Below are 19,604 nucleotides of genomic sequence, written 5' to 3'. Positions count from 1 at the left end.
TTCTACTTATAATGGGTACACATTGTTCTGAAATGTGACAAGTTACACTCAGAAAAAAGCTTATTTCCCAAAAATTAACATCAACTTAAACTACGTTAGATTTCACTGTATTGCAAAAAAGTACTATAAACGAGACAGTTTTACAGGGGCACAATTTTTGTAAACTATTACTTTGGATTACATGACTTTGATGTTAATGTTTGGGAAATACGTTTTTTTTACAGTTTCACAACATACTTAACAATATACCATTTAGCTAACAACAATAAAGTGGACCTAACTCGTATCCATTCTACTAAAACAAAAATCTAGTGATGGAACAATTTACATAGCAAAGTTCTGGCTGTTATTTTTATATACCAGTTGAATTAATCAGAAAACGTAAACTATGTTAGGTTTCACTGTATTACAAGAAAGTACCATAAAGAAGACAGTTTTACAGGGGCACAATTTTTATAAACTATTACTTTGGAATCATACATTTCATTCCATGTAACTTTGAGAGATTTTTTTTGGTGGTTGTACTATTAACTTTTTTATCAACTATACATGCATTCTGATTCTATATAAGTTGAAACATCATGTACATTGATTACTTTTGTATATTTCCTTGTCAATCTTCAGCAGCTTATTTGAAAAGTATTAAGGATTTATTTCTGTTAATTCCTTACTTGTACCTATCATAGAATTAGTCAACAGAAATGTAACTTTTTTCTACTATTAAACCAATGTACACAGGCTCAGTCCATTGGACCGAGCATGTATTGGGGAAGCAATGTTAACTATAATTTCAAAATTACTAAGTCTATCTTCACAAAATGTAGCAAGTTTTAAGCGAAGATTACAAGTCTATTGTACACAAAAAAAATCAGGTGTGTTAAAAAAATATTTGTACTCAAGATGTGTCTGTAAATTGATTATGTCTGTTCTGATTCAGACTCTGAGAAGTCTGAATACAAGGTGAGTTCATGTGAAGAATGAGAATACTTTGTCCATTGTACAGTTTGCACATTGCATTTGCATAACCTCTAGAACTTCTGAAATGCACATCTAGTTTATTTCAGTATCCATGTATAATATGTCTGGTAATTATTCTTTTCTACATTGAACTGTCTTTAAATCAGCAAACTAGGTTAAAATGAATAGTTGATAATTCTAAGATCAAATACATAATATCATGTTGAATAGCACTCTGTAATATTTTGAGGAATATGCACATAGGGTTAATGCATACTACTATATACATGTACATACATGTGAACTCAGTAATATTAACTAGTTCATCCATATGAGTAGTATAGCCATATTCAAGGAAGAAGAAGAGTATGTTAAGTTTGTTTATGGTTCTTTTTTTTACTTGGGCAGCCTTAACTGTAAAATCATGTTGATATGGCACACTTAATTAATTAATATTGATAGTAAAACTTCATAACAAAACACTGATGGCCTTACCTCTTTGTTGCAGTTTGTTAAACCTTTTTATTTTTACATGTATTTCACATAACTTTTTATTAGATAATACTACACTGTCCTTATATACACTATATTTATATACCCTGTACGTTAACAGCAAGACTGAACATAAAGCAATGAGCATTGAAGAAAATAAATGCCAATTGTTGACTTGTACGTACCACACAGCCCAGAAGAACGCCAGTGTAGCACTACCCCAGCTTGGGAACATTCTTGAGAATAACTTGATAAAATGTCACATAAACAGTTGTCATTCTCACTACAGGCACACAGGTCATAGATGCATGCAGCAAAGTATGGTTCTGGTGGAATCACCCTGTGGCATGGAGCGAACAGGTGGTCCTTGAATTAAATGTTTAAAAATAATATATATATATATATATATAATCAGATTTTAAAAATACAACAAAATTCTACAAGACAAATTAAACGTTTTTCAAATTTAAATGTTCTGTGAGAGAGATTTGTAGTTTACACTTAGCTCTAGCCATTCAGAAATCTTCATTATTACAGTACAGACAATATAAAAAAAATAATTAAAACAAAATTATCTCATTTACATAGAACACATTTTATCTAGTCAAAGAACTAAAACATAACTTTCCAGGCTTATATTATCAGTGTAGTATGTAAAATGCAAACCAAAATAACATAAGATCAATAAACAAACAGTGGTACTAACGAAAGGTATCAAATTATATAGAATGTTTTCCCACCATCTCATGTAGTTTTTATACAAATAAATAGCAAACATTGCTTCCCACCTTTAAAACAGAACACTTGGAAATGGCAGTTCGTCTGGAATGGTATCCTCCTTCACTGCAAGGGTCAATATTAAATGCATCTTTACATGAGGATAACTGACGACCTGGGCTCTAAAAATGTTATTGAAATCACTGAATTACATCATGAATATAAAGATATTGAAACAACCTGTGATTGATATAAAAAAAACTAAAAATATTCTGCATCAGCAACTCAAGCTTATTAATGTTATCTTGCAAAATGGTTCCTATACTACATTATGACTCTAGAGCTAAAGTTGGGTATTCAAATGATTCTTTATGAATTAGCAGTCATATCTTAGCAACCTGATTCGATATATGCATAAGAGAAAATTAAAGCTTTTTTACAGAAATAGTGTTAACTGTTAAAAAACAACATAACAGTTTAATATCTATACCTTGATAATTAAATGTCAGAAATTGTAGTAGTTGCTACATGGCTTGCTGCTAAGATGGCTTAGTCCCTATAAAACTATTATTTATGTATTTATTTTACTTACTTATTTTTTTTAACATTATAATTTATGTATTTAATTTATTTTACTTATTTAATTCTTATTATTATTATTTATTTTATTTGTTTATAACATTTACTTTTATGATCTGCGACTCTAACCCATTCAACAATACTTTAAGTATGCTTCACCATGCACTGTTCCATTATATTGTTGTAGTTTTATATTCTTTTTTTTTTTTGGTTACTATCATGTAAAATCCGTTTCGTAATCTGTGACGTTCATAGACCTTTGAAAAAGGCATAAGCCGAGACATCATGTTGAATAAATAAACATTTATCTGAAGCTGTTTATCGTTTTCATTGAAAATGGTTTGATGATGTCTGAGTTTCTTGTAAAGATACTTACTTAAGATGCAGGTTTTTAGAGACAAACTTTATATTGGTTTTATTACAACACCTCATTTACGGTTTTATGAATAACATGCACATCCAGTTTTGAATGTATTACCATAGTTAATAAACAAGGCAGAAATATAAGTTCTAAAAAATTAACACTTTCTAAGATAATATTTTGTTTCTTTCTTTTATACAGCATTGGTACATGATAACATGAATTATCATAATATTTAAAATAACATTACGTAACAATGTTCAACTGAAAAGCGGAGAAGTATTCTTTAAAGAAAGATTCATTTTTTTAAAATACTAAAACTATCACTCCAGTAACAATCCCATTAAACTTACATAAGGTTACATCACCTTACAAACAGTATCAGGTTTGGCACACACTAGTCCCAACCCTTATAGTGTTGATGTACAGGAAATACATGATTTATAATAAGTTATTCAACAGCAATTCAGCATGAAATAATAAAATGAGAAATTGTAAGACTCTAGCGATACCTTCCAGTTGTTTCCAAAGTCTGCTTCTGAGGTGACAACTTCTCCTGATGGAACACGAAGGTCATCTTGTGGGAAGTTATTAAAGTTGCCACATAAACCACACATCTTACCACGGTAGGACCCTGACACACTAACTTCTGCATAACTGTCACCATTCCATAATACCTTTAGATTAAATAAAAAGTAACATCCAATGTACGTATGTAGTAGCATTCCATAATTTTTTTGATGGTTCTCAAACAAGTTGTTGTGTAATATAAATATTTATTTATATTTTGCAATTAACCCTCTCTGCTCTCTCACATTGCACTTGCTTGAAATAACATGTTTCCTATATATTATTGACTGTATATATATATACAATTATAGAAAAAAAAGTGATTGTTGCACGTTTGGTGAATGTTTGTTTTTTGAATTTTGTGCAAAGCTACTTGAGAACTACCTATGGTAGTCATCCTTAATTTTGACATAATAGACCATCCACCACCAACCCTTGGCTATGAATAATGGGATTGACCATCACTTCTGTGGTACAGCTACAGCTGAAAGTGTTGAACATGCTCAGTGGCACTACATCTCAAACCCTGAACTCTTTGATCTGCAGTCTGTTATAATAACTACAAGGACACACCCATCCAAAATTACTAAATAATTTTTAAACTTTAAATATCAGAAATAATTCAACTTTCAGAAATATAAATAATAAATAACATGCCATCATCAACAATTTTTTTAAATGTCTAACTATCCCTTCAAAGTTTCGTAAATTTATTACTTTTTTCTGAACATCTGCTTTAATAGAGTTGTTTCACATGCATTTAAGTGATGTAATATAATAAATACTTTTTTCACTATTAAACAAAACTATTTATTGCACAATAAATCTCTCACCTTCAATCCAACATCTGTGTTAACCAAAACTGACTCCCCTGTATTTTCAATGTAGAGAATGGGATCTTGGAAGAAAGGGAGCGTTACATTTTTATTGTTCACCTGAAACACAAGGACAGTAGCCACATATATATTTAAAACTAACTGGATCAAGAATATATGATGCAAAATAATTCAATAAAAAGTACATAATAAAGTTCTGCTAATTTACAATGTCACATTCATAGGAAAAAAATGAAAATAAATACAATTTGATGGGTTGGATTTCCTAATCACAACCTGCACCTTTATTTAATCAAAACTAAATATTATTGATTTGAGACAAGCCCGTGCCACTGATCAAACTTACCTAAGGACAGTCAGCTAATTGAAACACTATATAGTAAAACAATTCAAAATTTTTTATTAGCCCAATATTTCTCCTGACATCTTTGTAAGGGATATAAACCAAGCTGTGAAGTTTAAAACAACACAAAGTAGTGTTGGTTACCATTTTAAACTGAATAAATCTTATGATTCTCAATGTTCTTAGGTTAACCTTAGTTCCTTTAGGGCAAGTAATTTTTAAGATACAATAATGTTAAATATGTTTTTTTTACAATTATTCTGTATTTTTAGACTTAACTATTAGGATAGATTAAAACTAAGATTTTATGGTGCACTGGGTTAAACAAGCTGTTATATGAATGTAATACAATCAGTCAGTTGAGGAATTTTTTAACATGCAGTTATGTAAATGTTGTACACAGTTCTGTCTAAATTATGTTTTTTAGTGTAACCATCAAATACAGATTGACTTAAAATTGGTCTCTAATGCATCAGTAACAGAAAGCTTGAGACTTTGAATGAAAACTTTTGGTTTTGTGGAATTGTAGGAATGAAATACTTTTGAATTTGATTGGCTGGAAGGACTACATTGATAGCCAATAGAGGTTTACAATACCAAACTGGAAAATGTTTGATGAAATTCAAAGGTTCTGATTTAAGGTTTTAACAATAGTTGTTCATTTTTTCAAAACAATCACAATTACTTCATCCACAATTCAGTACCAATCAAGCTTTTTTATTCTTTTGTACTGTAGTGTTAGCTATCTAGCTTTTATCCTTAAGTTGTCAGAGAAAGCTAAACTTCTAACTCCCAAAGTTTAAAACAAAATAACTTATTCCTAAAGCAGTATCAAAAAATTGATTCTAATATTAAGCACACTGGTAATCTGTTACACATTCTGCAAAATCTGTAGTATTTGTTTATAGAAGCAATTTTAAACTAATTTATTCTTCCTTGCTTTATTTCACATTTTACAGACTGTCAAATGCTTTTCCAAACATACAAACACATAAAGAAGTATAAGATCATAAAGCTATCAACATTTGTATACATAATAAAATATAGAATACACAAACTGTTTGTTTCATAGCACATAAATGTTCTGAAGTTAAAAGTTGCCTCCATATATCTGCTAATTAATCTTATCCACTATGAAAAAAAACATTTATTAAGATGTACAATAAATTGATTCTACATATTAATTATCAAACAGCAATAATAAATATACTGTCTAAACACACACACACACATATGTGTGTGTATATATATATATATATATACATGCACATATATACAAAAATACATATACATTTAAGTTCATTTCTGCTTAATGTTCCTATGAATGTAACAGTATCTACACAATGTGATGAGTCTGGTACAATATGTTCTCTAATAGAATCAACCTTCAGAAAGTCCACAGTATCCTATCTTTTAATAGTTATGTTAAGTTGAAAATTTTCTGTTAAATAACCAGACAAATATATATACCGAGACAACTGGACCTTGCCATAGGTTTACAGTTATAGACTTCACAATCACTGTTATACTATCAGTCCAGGAAACTCCCTGGATTCCACGATCACTGTTCTGGACTTCAACTCTAAAGTTTCCTTCGTCACAATCTGAGGCCATAATGTAACGGCAAGTTCCTTGAAAATGGATCATCATTCCATCAAAAGTCCGGTAGTGTGGATCACCAAAAGTCACACAGGTAGCTGGTCCTGAAAGAAAATCACATTTAAATTAAATCTATTGAAATTAAATTAATAAAGTCTGGACATATTGTGTGTGTGTACAGAATAACAGTAAAAATGGATTGAAAAGTTATGACTGAGAAGGTCTATTTCATACTTACGAGGAATACACTTAGGACAACAGTGTCCTGGATCAACTGAAGGAATGTGGTCTGATGGACACTGCAGTGGTAGACACCTCTGTGTGTGACAAGAAATGTTGCCCATCTTACAGTAGCACTCTGTACATACATCAGGATTCCACCTCTCTAAATCCTATGAAGATAAAATACATTTTTTCTTGTCTGAAAAATAAGGAATCTCATAAAGTGAAATTTAAACATATGATCTCAATTAATTTTTTATTTATGATTTGTTAGTGTTTTATAACTCAACTCTTAGGGAAGTTAAATGTTGTTGTCATATTTATGTTTAGTACGACACTTGACAATGACAAGTCAACTAAATTGAATAATTATGTATTTGAGTTTTATATATCCCATTTTTAGCTGTTTCACAAAATGCGTACTTGAGCACTCCAGTTCTTGAAGTCCTATTGAGCTACCCAATATTAACATTATGCATATATGACCATACTCTTTACAGTAATTAGTCTTTAACAGTTCAAATAACAATAACTTAATATCTCAAACCCAACTAAGTACTGTCATAGTAGACCTTACTTAATGGACACAAGAATATTTTAATCACCTGTAAGAAACCTCTCACATGCAAAGAATTAAGTATTATTGAAACTATTAAAAAAACTTGCAAAAATTCATTCTATATTCTTATTATGCCAATTAAATCTCACTTGGAAAGTTCTGCCTCCATAAAAACATGTCATTCGTTGAGCAGGAACACACACTTCACAGCACTTGCCAACTGGAACTAGTCTAGTCTCACTATCAAGGCAAGTCACTTTGGAGCACTTGATGAAGTCACAAGATATATCTCCATACTAGTAACAAGAAATGAAATGAAAGTAAAATATTTAATATTCCATATTAGATTCTACGTTTACAAAAGGTTGTTCACAATCTTTGGTAACAATCTGCATATCCTATTACCTTGCTTCTGGCTTGTGACTCCACGTGCAAGTTAAAATCTCTGACTCTCCTATTTTATTTTTCTTTTAAGTCTGGCAGTTTCATATTGCACAGTGTGTCTTCAGATGCAGTCACTTGACTGATTAAGAAAAGCATCATTGGCTGAAGTACACTGGGTGTCTTCAGATGCAGTCACATGACTGATTAAAAAAGCATCCTCAGCTGAAGTACACTAGGTGTCTTCAGATACAGTCCCATGACTGATTAAAAAAGCATCCTCAGCTGAAGTACACTAGGTGTCTTCAGATACAGTCCCATGACTGATTAAAAAAGCATCCTCAGCTGAAGTACGCTAGGTGTCTTCAGATACAGTCGCATGACTAATTAAAAAAGCATCATGAGCTGAGGTTCTTTAGATGACTCTCTGATGTGAAATTATCTTATTCCATATTTATAAAAGCATACACAGAATGGCATTTAAGCATTTTGAAGAAAGAGATTTCTATAGTGTTAAACCATATCAGAAAAGTTCAGGAAAAAACATACTACCAAGTACTTCATGATCAGTCACACAGTGGAAGTAGTGAAGGAAACTAAACACCTTATAACCAGAAGTAATTCAAGAACAGAGTGGTCCCTTACAGCTATTGTTCTCTTGGAAATTAAAATAATCCACCAGACTTCAGTCTACAAGTATGACCTAACCCCTTCCATGTCAGGCTTTTTTGTGTGGTAATGTGCTAAGAAAAAAGTCAGGTTCTTTTATTTCGCTTTTTAATAGCCTATAATTTTATGTCTTAATGAAACAAAAGTTATTTTATGATCTGTTATTATGTTTCTACACAAAATATAATCGATAAATAAATTTTACATATCTGGATTAATACATGGCATATATTATTTCAATGGAATTACACTAAAGAATTATAATACTTTTTTTTCCAGTATTTATGATACATAATTATAAATAAATCTGATAGAGATCAGCATAAACAGCATTTCTGATGTCATCTAGTGAGCACTAATTGTAATACATCATAACAAGTGAATATATTTGGGCAAATAATTAAACACATGACAAGAAATAGTTTACCTAAATTAACTTGGGCAAATATTTTTTTGAAACGTGGAAGGTGCCCAAGTTATCTCAGACAAGTCAAAGAAGGGAGTAAAAGCTGGACTCATTAGCTTCTCCCACTGCACACAGAAAAAATAGATGTACAACTGTAGAAAGCAGAATGAGTTATCTGGCATATGACAAACAGTAGTATGTTGTCACATTAGACAAAGCAGATGCAACAAAGTCTGGGTGATTTGTTATTATCCTGCTGGTGACACAATATTTAAAAAAAAAGTACAAAGTATGTCCTAAAAGTGGTGGTTGCAAATTGCAGTTATAACTTACTAAAGTTAAACCATTGGAGGGTCAAGAAAAATGCATGCTATCAGGTCACTGTGCTGATACCAAAGTCCTGTGAAGAAATATCTGTTTTTCTATGTGCTGTATGTCAGTAGAATTAAGCATTTAACTATACATCCAAGTCAGCATGCCAATTCCTATGTAAGTACAGGAACTCATGCTATAACACTTATAAACATATCAGTTAAATAATAAGATGCATCTCCTTTAGGTTGCTCACAGAAGTAAAGTCTAGGATAATAAGCTTATATTATACTGACAGCAGTAGGGGGTCTAAAAGAACCAGCTTACTACAGCACTTACATAGCAGCAGAGATCTAGAAGAATCCACTTATACTAACACAGCAGCAGGGGTCTAGAAGAATCAAATCTTAATTACAATAACATAGTAGCAAGGGTCTAGAATTACTATCATATATATTAGCAAAATAACAGGAGTCTAGGTTAATCAATGTGTATTTCAATACCACACTAGCACAGTAAAATATATCTAAATATTAATATTTAATCAATATCATAGAATCTATAATAATCAACTTACATTACACTAATAAAGTAGAAGCCTAGAATGATTAACTTACATTACACTGACATAATAAACATGGATCTAATATAGATGTCCAATTTTCACCAGTTTGATAGGTCTTTCCTTCATCTGTTAAACACACTGAAAAAAACAAATACACAAATGTACTGAAATGATGACTTGACATAATGTTACAGCATCCTGTAATGTGAGATTTTTTACCATTATCTTATGCAAGATTCACATTTAAATTGTTTTAGGTTATTGTAATAATAATTTTCGTTTTAATAAATGATAAAATAAATATTTAATGACATATAAGCAATATAATTCCTTGAGTGAAAATGCAGCTTCTGTGGAGAACATCTCTTAACTAAGCACGTGTCCAGCCAGTTTGAAAATAATCAGGTTTTCATCCAATGACAAAAGAAAATAACTTTAATTTTTTAAAGCCATTTTGTTTATTAACAGTTCAAATGGAAGCATTTTGCTAATTGAGAAATTTACTACTTTAACTGAAAGAATGAAGTAAATTTAGCCAAAACTGGTTCCAGCACACTCTGTTTAACTTAAGAATCTTCATTTAAAAGTCAGAGTGTGAAATAGTTTGAATAACAATGAGCACAGTCCTTGCCTAAAAATAAGATTTTTATTTCAGTATACCAAGTGAAAACAAGTTGTTATGAAGATAAACAACCACATGTTAATCCTACAGGGCTCCATCTAGATTTGTTACCATATAGAATATTATTTGTATTACTGGATGTGTGTGTTTTTCATAACCAATCCTAGCTGTTAAAGATCTCAACTAATAATTTACTGCCAGTTTTGTAGAACATATTTGTATTGCAAATGAATTATTTATAGATATATCATGTATTATGTTTAAATTATTTTTATGAAGAACTTGTCAAACTAAATTGGTATTTACTTATTTATGGATAAACTAGTAAATATATTCAAAAACATTTTAAATACTATTTCAATACTTTGCTGGATTTACTTAGCCTCAGCAGATGGCAAGCTTTGTTTTTTAAACATATTCACTTGTATATATATGTACAAACACACACACACACATGACCTTGCAAGTTAAGTTTTATTATACTGAACTTTACACAGGTATGTGACCAGAATGGGTGCTGGACTGTTTAACTTAAAGGGATATGTTTTACACATAGCTTAGTGGTTTGTTTTTAATAATGTAAAGTGTTTACCTCTAATTCTATTTCTTTTTCTCACAATACGTAACACTAGTTGGTTTTCAAATTAAAAGCAAAATCCAGTGATTTGTTTGTTTGTTATTAAGTACAAAGCTACAAAATGGGCTATCTGTGCTGTGCCCACTACGAGTATTGAAACCTAGTTATTTAGGGTGATAAGTCTACAGACTTACTGCTGAGCCAATAGGGAGTGAATCCAATGAAGGTAAGGAATTACTGACTTTAGATTCTGAATTTTTTTTATGTGGATATAAGTCCTGATTTTATTGAATAAACGCATTATACATATTAATCAATAAGAGATCAGATGGAAATGAATCATGTACGAGTAACGTGCATAAATTAAAAGACATAACTCATGTTAGCAAATATTTTGTATATTCCTCCTAAACTCTTCCTGTAAGTCTGTATTTCTCATTCTCATTTTAACATGCATTTTATCACTAATTCCAAAATGTTTTAAACAAACCTTTACACTTTGGACAACATTCATTTTTATTATGATAAATCTCTTGTGGTGGACATTGAAGTCTTTCACAAGTTTCCTGCAAGCAGAGCCAGTTGAAGTCATCCTTAGAACAAAACGAGAAAGAAAAGATAATCATTATAACATAGAAATATATATATTAATTACTTAGTTACATGGAAAATTATACTCTATTACCAGTTGGAAGAGATGGTTATGTTATACAAATTATTATTACTCCAAAATATATTGTTTCTTTAATGCCTAGGAAATGGCCTAAAAGTTAGTATTTAGCACTTTTTTTTTTCTTCACAAACCAATGCTAGAATAAACTATCTGACTTTAACTATCTAGAATACTTATACTGTAGGTGTTTTGAAAGTATAGTTCCACAGGGAAACAAGTCTTTTCACATATGTGTTTGCTCAAAAAGTGGTATGCTTGTTGATGAGAAAAGGTCCTTGATGTACCATACTCATCCTCCAGGATCAATAAATTGAGTAAATAGTTTGAAAAGTCTTATTTCCCTGTAAGGCTAGGCTTGGGACATGCTACAGTACAATGGAATAAAAAGCTGTTACAGATATGTTAGGGGCATAATTTAATATTACGTGTTAAATAAAAAACTCCTTGAAACAATTTAATTACAAAATTACTTTTGCATTTTACATCAAACACTTCAACAGCTGTAATTGAAACATTAACACTTAACTTGAGACAATACTTTAAAGGTAAATCTAGAACAACAGAGTATTGTTTTTGATATTGAAGCAATAACATTTTAGAGAAAAAAAAATGAGCTGTAAGCAAAAGAAGAGCTTAAAGTCAAGTTGCCCATTGTTTTTAAAAGTGACTAAATTTTAGATCTGATGTCTTACCTTACAAGTACATGTAAAGCAGGGGTCACTACTTGGATGAACCACCATATCAAGATGCTCTAAAGTGCAATTAGTTCCAAAACCTGCACAAGTTGGACAACACTCTCTTTCTCCTGGTGATCTGATGGCTTCAAGTGGACAGTCCAGCAGTGATGGACATTGCTGAGTAATACAGAGAAGTTGTCCTGCCTCACATGAACAAATATCACAAGGGTTTTCATTGGGTGTGAAAGTCTCTCCATTCTGGTAGCTTTTTCCATTCATTTCACAATCTGATTAAGAACAAGCAGGACTTAACACCAATCTACAAAAACTGGTGTTTATAAATGAAACTTGTTTTTTATTCTTTATTACTAATAATAATAACAAGAGAAATAAGAAATTCAAACAAAATAAACCTTTTAAAAATTCCAAGTTAGCTTGTTAATTCATAATAATACAGAGTTGTAAGTGAAATAGGTGTACATAGTGATGACTATCATCTTACTTGCCATATCTCAACCCATGTGAGTTTTTCTTTCATGGCTTCTTAAACAAATATTTCAACGAAATAACCTAATTGATAAATGAAGTCGGCCATTGTAGCCCAGTGAACTATGGATAAGTTTAAATTATAGCTGAAAGTGACTTTCAAGCACATCAAACTTGTCATGACATAAACACAAACCCAAGAATTTCTTCAACCTCCTAGTTTTAGGGATCATTGGAATAATTTGTTTTGTTTGTTTGTTTTTGAATTTTGTGCAAAGCTACATGAGGGCTATCTGTGCAATCCATCCCTAATTTAGCAGTGTAGGACTAGAGGGATGGCAGCTAGTCATCACCATCCACTGCTAACTCTTGGGCTACTCTTTTACCAACGAATAGTGGGATTGACCGTCACATTATAATGCCCCCATGCCTGAAAGGGCAAGTATGTTTGGTGGGATGGGAATTCGAACCCACGACCTGCAGATTGCAAGTCGAGGGAATAATTTGTAATAAATTTTTAGCACCTATTAAACATAGAAACTTCTGTCATAGACACTCTCCAGAATGGAATTTAAATCTAACTTTGTAAACACTTCTTAAATTGATACTAAAATACACATTATTACACTTTAGACACCATATAACAGTGTACTGGAATCTTTCTTTTTTCTTCTAAATTCACATAAAATGTGAGAAGAAGCAAATGAACAGTAGAGTTAAATATGAATTATATTTCATACAGTACATTCACATTTGACAAGATATACACTAATGAAATCAATAAAAACTCTTTTTTTTTCTACAGAAAAAAAAAAGGATAAAGGATAAAACACTAATTGATGAATAACACCAAAACTTTTTAGTTCAAGTAGTTGGACTGATATCAAAATATTTACAAGAATAAAGTACATATACATGTTGCTATTTTTTTATTTTTTTTTTACAAAAGGGAAATAATAACATCAATGACTTTTTCAAACAAACCTTTGTTAATTTAATGGAAAAAAAAATGACCTCATATTTTCCCCAAAAAACTTTCAGCTAGATGAAGGAATTTTATTCATCTTCAAAGTTTTTGGTGGAGGCTCTATCTACCCATTTGAGTTTCTTTGGAGATAGTGTTTTGATATGTTAATCTGATTCCTATCAATAAGCTTTCACTGACAATGAATACTAACACTATGACCAAATATAGTACAAACAAAAAGTACTGCCTGTAATTTTATTTAAAAAACAATGACATTAATTTGTCCCTTTTCAAATCTAATTTAAAACTTATCACAAGTCTTGTGTACCACTGTGATAGTTCTAATACAGCTGTAAATTCAAATTTACTTTTTTTTCTTCAAACGTTCCATGGAATAGAGTTCAAATGTAATGATTTGCCTATCCACATGAGATTGAAAAGGCTCTGACCTGTATACCATTTGTGACTTGGGCTGATTGAAAAGAAACCTCATTCTGCATGATAACATGCTTTGTCTGGTAAGTTGATAATTAGCATAGACTGGCAGAATATCTGGCTCAAAAATCACTAGCATTTGTAATCATCCAGCTTCCAAAATAGCTCTCCATAACATAACAAGAACACCATCATATTTTGTCATGGTTTGTGGGACATTCAAGAAAATTCTGGGGAGGATAGTTGCAACATTAATGCGCATCCATTATCTGATAATTTTACACATTTGGACTCACCAGAAAATATTACAGTGTCACAAAGAGCAGGAGGATGTGACATCATCTATGCACCCATTATGGTCAACATTGCCTGGAGTGAGGATTGATTTCTGTTTAGCCACTCTGCCACTGTAGCCCATGTTACAAATACAATTTTTGATAGTATTAGTGTACAATTGTACATGTCATGTAGCAGTAGCAGCCATCTGATATGGACAGTTCTCCATATTTCTTCTCAGAGCACAAAAAGTACTTTTTGTTAGTTTGAGTTGCCTGGGCTGTGCAGAAACTGTTGTTTTCCAACATGAATGGAAATGCTTGTTATCCTATTCATTATGAACAATGGTACTGCAAATGACTTGACAATTTCTTACTAAGTTTGACCTCCCTCTCATCACCCAACTATGCAATATCTTGATAATAAGGTTAATTTCTGGGATCCTTTAGTTCATAGCACAGTGTCATGTGCAGATAACTCCAACATATAATTTCAGGTATAGTGCTGTAAAGAACAAAGAACTCAAACAGTTAAAAAACTCAAAACTGTAGATGTGGCATTATGGTAAATGATGAGAAAATGCCAACATTTTATTTTTTACTTTTCTAGTAGTAGATTCTTTTTTTCTCAGAGATATTGCAAATATTCTGATAGAATCATAATCTCCATGAAATTATTCTAGGATGGTCAAACACACTAAAATCACTTTTTATGAACGTCTTATTATTTGCTTATTGAAAACATTTTTCTTTATGTAACTGCTACCTCTCGAGAATAAAAGGTATAAGTCTGTCATTTTGTGTATATTGACCTCTATTACCTGATATTTTTGTGAAAAAATTCGATTGTTTTTTCTTGTATTTCAATAAGATACTACATGAATTCTAACTATGATACTGACTTTTTGTCTGGCCTACAAGCCCTCTTCTACTTGTTTTATCTGGCTTTGCTCCCCTTCGGAAGTCTTTAGTAATTTCATCAATTTTGTAAAATAATTTGGTTTTTCAGATGTGTAATTTAATTAAGTCTAAATTATATGAAGGTTTTTCTGCTATTTTTAGAGTGATGTAATCAGTTTGTCTAGGTTAGTAGTCAAATAAAGCGAAAAAAAATTATAGAAATATAAATACGTTTATGTACTCAATTTTAATAGTTGTTAGCTTTAATTGTAATATACAGCTAATAAATTTGTTTAAATTTGAGGAATATATATAAAAAAAACTTTTGATTTTATGTGCAATTAAATTTGCCTTAATATAGAATTTATATATATTCCTTCTTTTTTTTAAACATACAACTGATAAAAATTAGAAGTTCATAAAGTATTCTTAGGAACAAGAACTTCAATATTTTCTCTATTTATATTTTTGAGCAAGTATTGTAAAACCCATATCTAAAAAAAGGTTAAGAATAAACTTGTCAAATTTATTTACATTTATTTTGTTCTTTTATATTTATTATGTTATCTTTTGTCCTTCCCCACTCATCCACTATATTTCAAAGTAACTGTAGGACAAATGAAATTATCTTAATAAGTATGCAAATGCATTTATTAAAAGCAAGACTGAATATACAGAGCCTACCAATAAGAAAATAATTTTCCCCTAGACTTGGAAAAACAGAATGATGTCTAAAAACTTTTTTCTAAATTTATGTAATGGAAAATTTATGTATTTTCAATTTAATTTTTCCATGAAAGTTAAAACCCACAAAACAAGTTTCAGTGTAGAACCGCAAAAGATAATTCCCACGAATATTAAGTAAACTACAGTATTTCAATCCAACTTCAACTTGTATTACTTAGATATTTTGATATGTCATTCAGTACCTTGGAAGATTATTTTTCTGTTAAAAACTACAAACATTTTTGATACTATAAGCCAAACTACGCCGAAAAAAAAATAATTCATTGTGCGTTTGTTCCAGCATGTTGCACAGATAGACTGCAGCCACTGGACTTGTCAGTAAACAAAGAGTTTAAAGATGACCTGAAAAATTGCTTCTATCAGTGGTATTCCAGCAAAGTTATGTATTTTTTTTGGGGAGACAGCCAATGTATGGAGAACCAGCATGTGGCCACTGACACACAGACAGCCATTTTGAAACCAATCTGCACATGTTCGCTTATTAAAAGCCATGAGGTAATTAATAAATGACATGAACTGATCAAATCAGGTTATATTGAAGCAGGTTTCCAATGATTATCATTTATATGTTCTCATTGATTGTTGTGTGTAAAAAATACTTATTATGTAATCAACTCATGCATGACATTTCATTTTCATAGTGCTGTGTTTCATGAATGTGCAAAGAATAAATAATATTTGCTTGTATATATATCTGTTTGGGTTTCATTTATCATTTATTATCCATAAAAGCTTTTTATTTTGCTGGAACTATTGTTCATGAAAATGTACGTACCACGAAAATAGTGAAAGTTAATTCCAAGCAAATAATAAGTAATTTACAAAGATTAAAAGAATTATATGAGCACTGTAAATATAGGAGATGAACTTGGAACATTTAAGAACCGTTTTTATTTATGTATCTTCGTTTTATTCTTTTTTTTTTGTTACATGTTCTATAGTATATGAAATAAATTTATTTCATCTGGGAATACGTTTAGGGTCATTAAAGTTACAGTTATAGTTATAACTGTAGGTTATAGTTAGGTTATAGTTGATCACATTATCATTTTGCTTATCTTAGTCTTTTTATTATTTGTTTATTTTCTTTCATGTGTTTGTTTGTTGGATTATAAATAAATAAAACAAATCTACTATTGATCTTTGTTATACCAAAGATATAAAAAAAAGAACTTATTATTTTTAACCCTAAAAACAAAAACTAATATAAAACAAACTTAAAAACAAGCAAATAGAAAATAGATCAAGATAAGCACAATAAACAGTGATCATTCACAATGACCTTTATGACCCCAAATGATATATATAAACTTATTAAATGGTCTAAATTCCTCTCTTCTGTCATATTCACAGAACTAAATCATTTGCACCTCATTATGCTCAAATAGGTGTCTTATCTTTCTTATCTTTTTTCAGACTTTCCTCAACTTGTACTGTAGGGAGAGGTTTTTCTGTTGAAAACTAGTTCAAATATTCAAAAAGGGTTTTGGAATTATGGTGATTAAAGAAGAAATTCCATCGTTTTTGAACGTTTTTTTCAGTAGTATGTTCCTTTTTTTTTAGAAATAATGCTGTAAAACAGTCAAAATATTCAAACAGAATCATAACTTACATTAAATTCTCTTTTACTAAGAGGGTTAAACATGTTAAAAACATGCATATTCAAAATTCTTTTTCGTATAAAACAGCACTCTCTCTGGATAAAATCAAAACATCTACCATTTTGTCTCTGCTGACCCCATTGACCTTAAATTAGTGCAAAAATTCAATTTTTCTTGTGAATTTCAATGAAATATTACTAAAGTGCTAACTCCGATAATGACTTTTAGTTACTGATCATGCCATTCCTCTTTTAATTACTATTGCAAGAGCATTTATTCTTTTTCATTTCACTCAGCTTCAGATATCTTTCAACATGAGAAGAAATAAGTCAAAAATCTTGTACAATCACAGTTAAGAGTTCAAATAAAGATAAAGACAACACCCTTAAAAGATGACGTAAATGAGTTGGATATGATTTAGGTAATATGTCACAAATTATTAAATGGAAAAATACTTTATTTATTGCTTCCTCTTAGCAATCTTTTAAAGTTTATATAAGTGAAAATAGTTAAAAATTAAAATGTTTAAAAATATAGCTGTTTAGTCGCAGGCACAGCTCACAATATTTGTGACATATACGGCAGAAAAATACTTAAGATTATTACAAATCACCTTCTCCACTAAAATTATCACATAATCTGACCTGGACACATTGGACAACAATGACCGGGTACAGGCACTGGATTTTCACATGGGACAATACAATGGAGTTCTCCACAGGTCACAACCCCACCTTGACATTGGCATGACATGCAGGGGTTTGTTACTGATGTCCAACTGACACCATTTTCATACTGTTTTCCTTCATAAACACAACCTATAAACAAAATATTCATTTAATATTATTTATTAACAAAGTTTATATAGTTTTAATACCTAATATTGCTAGAATTTATATTTCTTAAATATAAGTTTTGAAACATCATTTAGTTATAAAATTTTGTTGTAAACAAACTTTAGAAATTTTTCATTAAATAATGTGATTTATAAAAAATCCTTTTTAAAACTGGTTATAAGTTTTTGAGTGCCATGATACAGTTCCACCTGATGCCTGTCAAAACAGTAAGATAATAAATTTCAAAGATAAATCTGTATGTATTCAGATTTCTGTTGTTACCAGAGAGAGAGGTTTATTACAACTTGTAAAACTACAATGTTCTGCCATTTTCCAATTTCAGCACGGGAAAACAAGAAGAATTAGATGTTAGACAGCATCATTTGATATCATGAATAATCATGTGAAGTAAATTTTCAGTAACATCAGAATTATCGAAATATGATTTTTATACTGTCCTTAAAAAAAACCAACTGAATTAGAAGGCTATCAGATGTGGAAAATGTGTACACTAAATTACTGGAAAAAAAAATATACAAAAAATTAATACTCCTTGATTATGAATAGTCAAAACTTTACACTAAACTGGAATGTTATCAAAACACTTTGTTACTGAACTTTATAGCATTCCTTGTTTTTGCAATAAAAGTTGAGAAATTATTATATTTACTTACAGTTATATGAAAAGATATGTTTGTGTAACAATATCTTATGCATTTTTCCTCAGTCTCTAGTTTTGTCATAACAGTTGTAAAATAACTATATTAAGTAACCAAATGTGTGTCAAAAACAAATTAACTACCAAAAAATAGAGTATTATTCATTACTTTCTATTAATCAGAGCTACAAGGTTCTAGATTATTTTTATAGATTAAAAATGCATCACTCGTTCTAGTGGTGAACTAAGTTTTTATAGAAGCATTGAATATAAAACTAGTAACTCTTTATTTCTTGCCTTTTCTCTACTGTTCATACCTGAAGTGACTATCTTTTAATCCTATCCTAAAAGAAATAAAGACATCACATTTCTAATAATTAATTTAACAATGTACTAACACTGATATCATTTAAATACGTAAGACTAACAGCAAAAGAATGCATGAATCTATGTAGAAACATTTCCTAATATTTTAATCATAATTCATCAAATAAAAACATTTTCTGCAGCCTAGTACGTGTCATTACATAATGTGCTTGTACGTGTGACTAATGTTTTGTGTTTCTTCTTCCTTAATACAGA

General features: G+C 30.4%; 1 protein-coding gene across 1 annotated transcript in view; it reads right to left on the bottom strand.

The window, feature by feature from the left end:
- Positions 1–19,604, bottom strand: part of LOC106461313 (kielin/chordin-like protein) — a 119,315-nt gene that overhangs the window by 866 nt on the left and 98,845 nt on the right. The window contains exons 43-53 of the mRNA XM_022388562.1: positions 18,173–18,346; positions 12,133–12,404; positions 11,258–11,360; positions 9,621–9,706; positions 7,385–7,531; positions 6,693–6,846; positions 6,326–6,558; positions 4,510–4,611; positions 3,619–3,783; positions 2,238–2,348; positions 1,635–1,815 (exon numbers count right to left, since the gene is read on the bottom strand). Of these exons, the coding sequence (XP_022244270.1) occupies positions 1,635–1,815; positions 2,238–2,348; positions 3,619–3,783; positions 4,510–4,611; positions 6,326–6,558; positions 6,693–6,846; positions 7,385–7,531; positions 9,621–9,706; positions 11,258–11,360; positions 12,133–12,404; positions 18,173–18,346 (1,728 nt within the window). The remainder of the gene's footprint in view (positions 1–1,634; positions 1,816–2,237; positions 2,349–3,618; positions 3,784–4,509; positions 4,612–6,325; positions 6,559–6,692; positions 6,847–7,384; positions 7,532–9,620; positions 9,707–11,257; positions 11,361–12,132; positions 12,405–18,172; positions 18,347–19,604) is intronic.

This window comes from Limulus polyphemus, unplaced genomic scaffold (genome assembly GCF_000517525.1).
Source record: "Limulus polyphemus unplaced genomic scaffold, Limulus_polyphemus-2.1.2 Scaffold38, whole genome shotgun sequence".
Lineage (NCBI taxonomy): Eukaryota > Metazoa > Arthropoda > Merostomata > Xiphosura > Limulidae > Limulus > Limulus polyphemus.
Note: the sequence above shows the minus strand (reverse complement) of the source record. Positions and strands in the feature narration are given on the sequence as shown.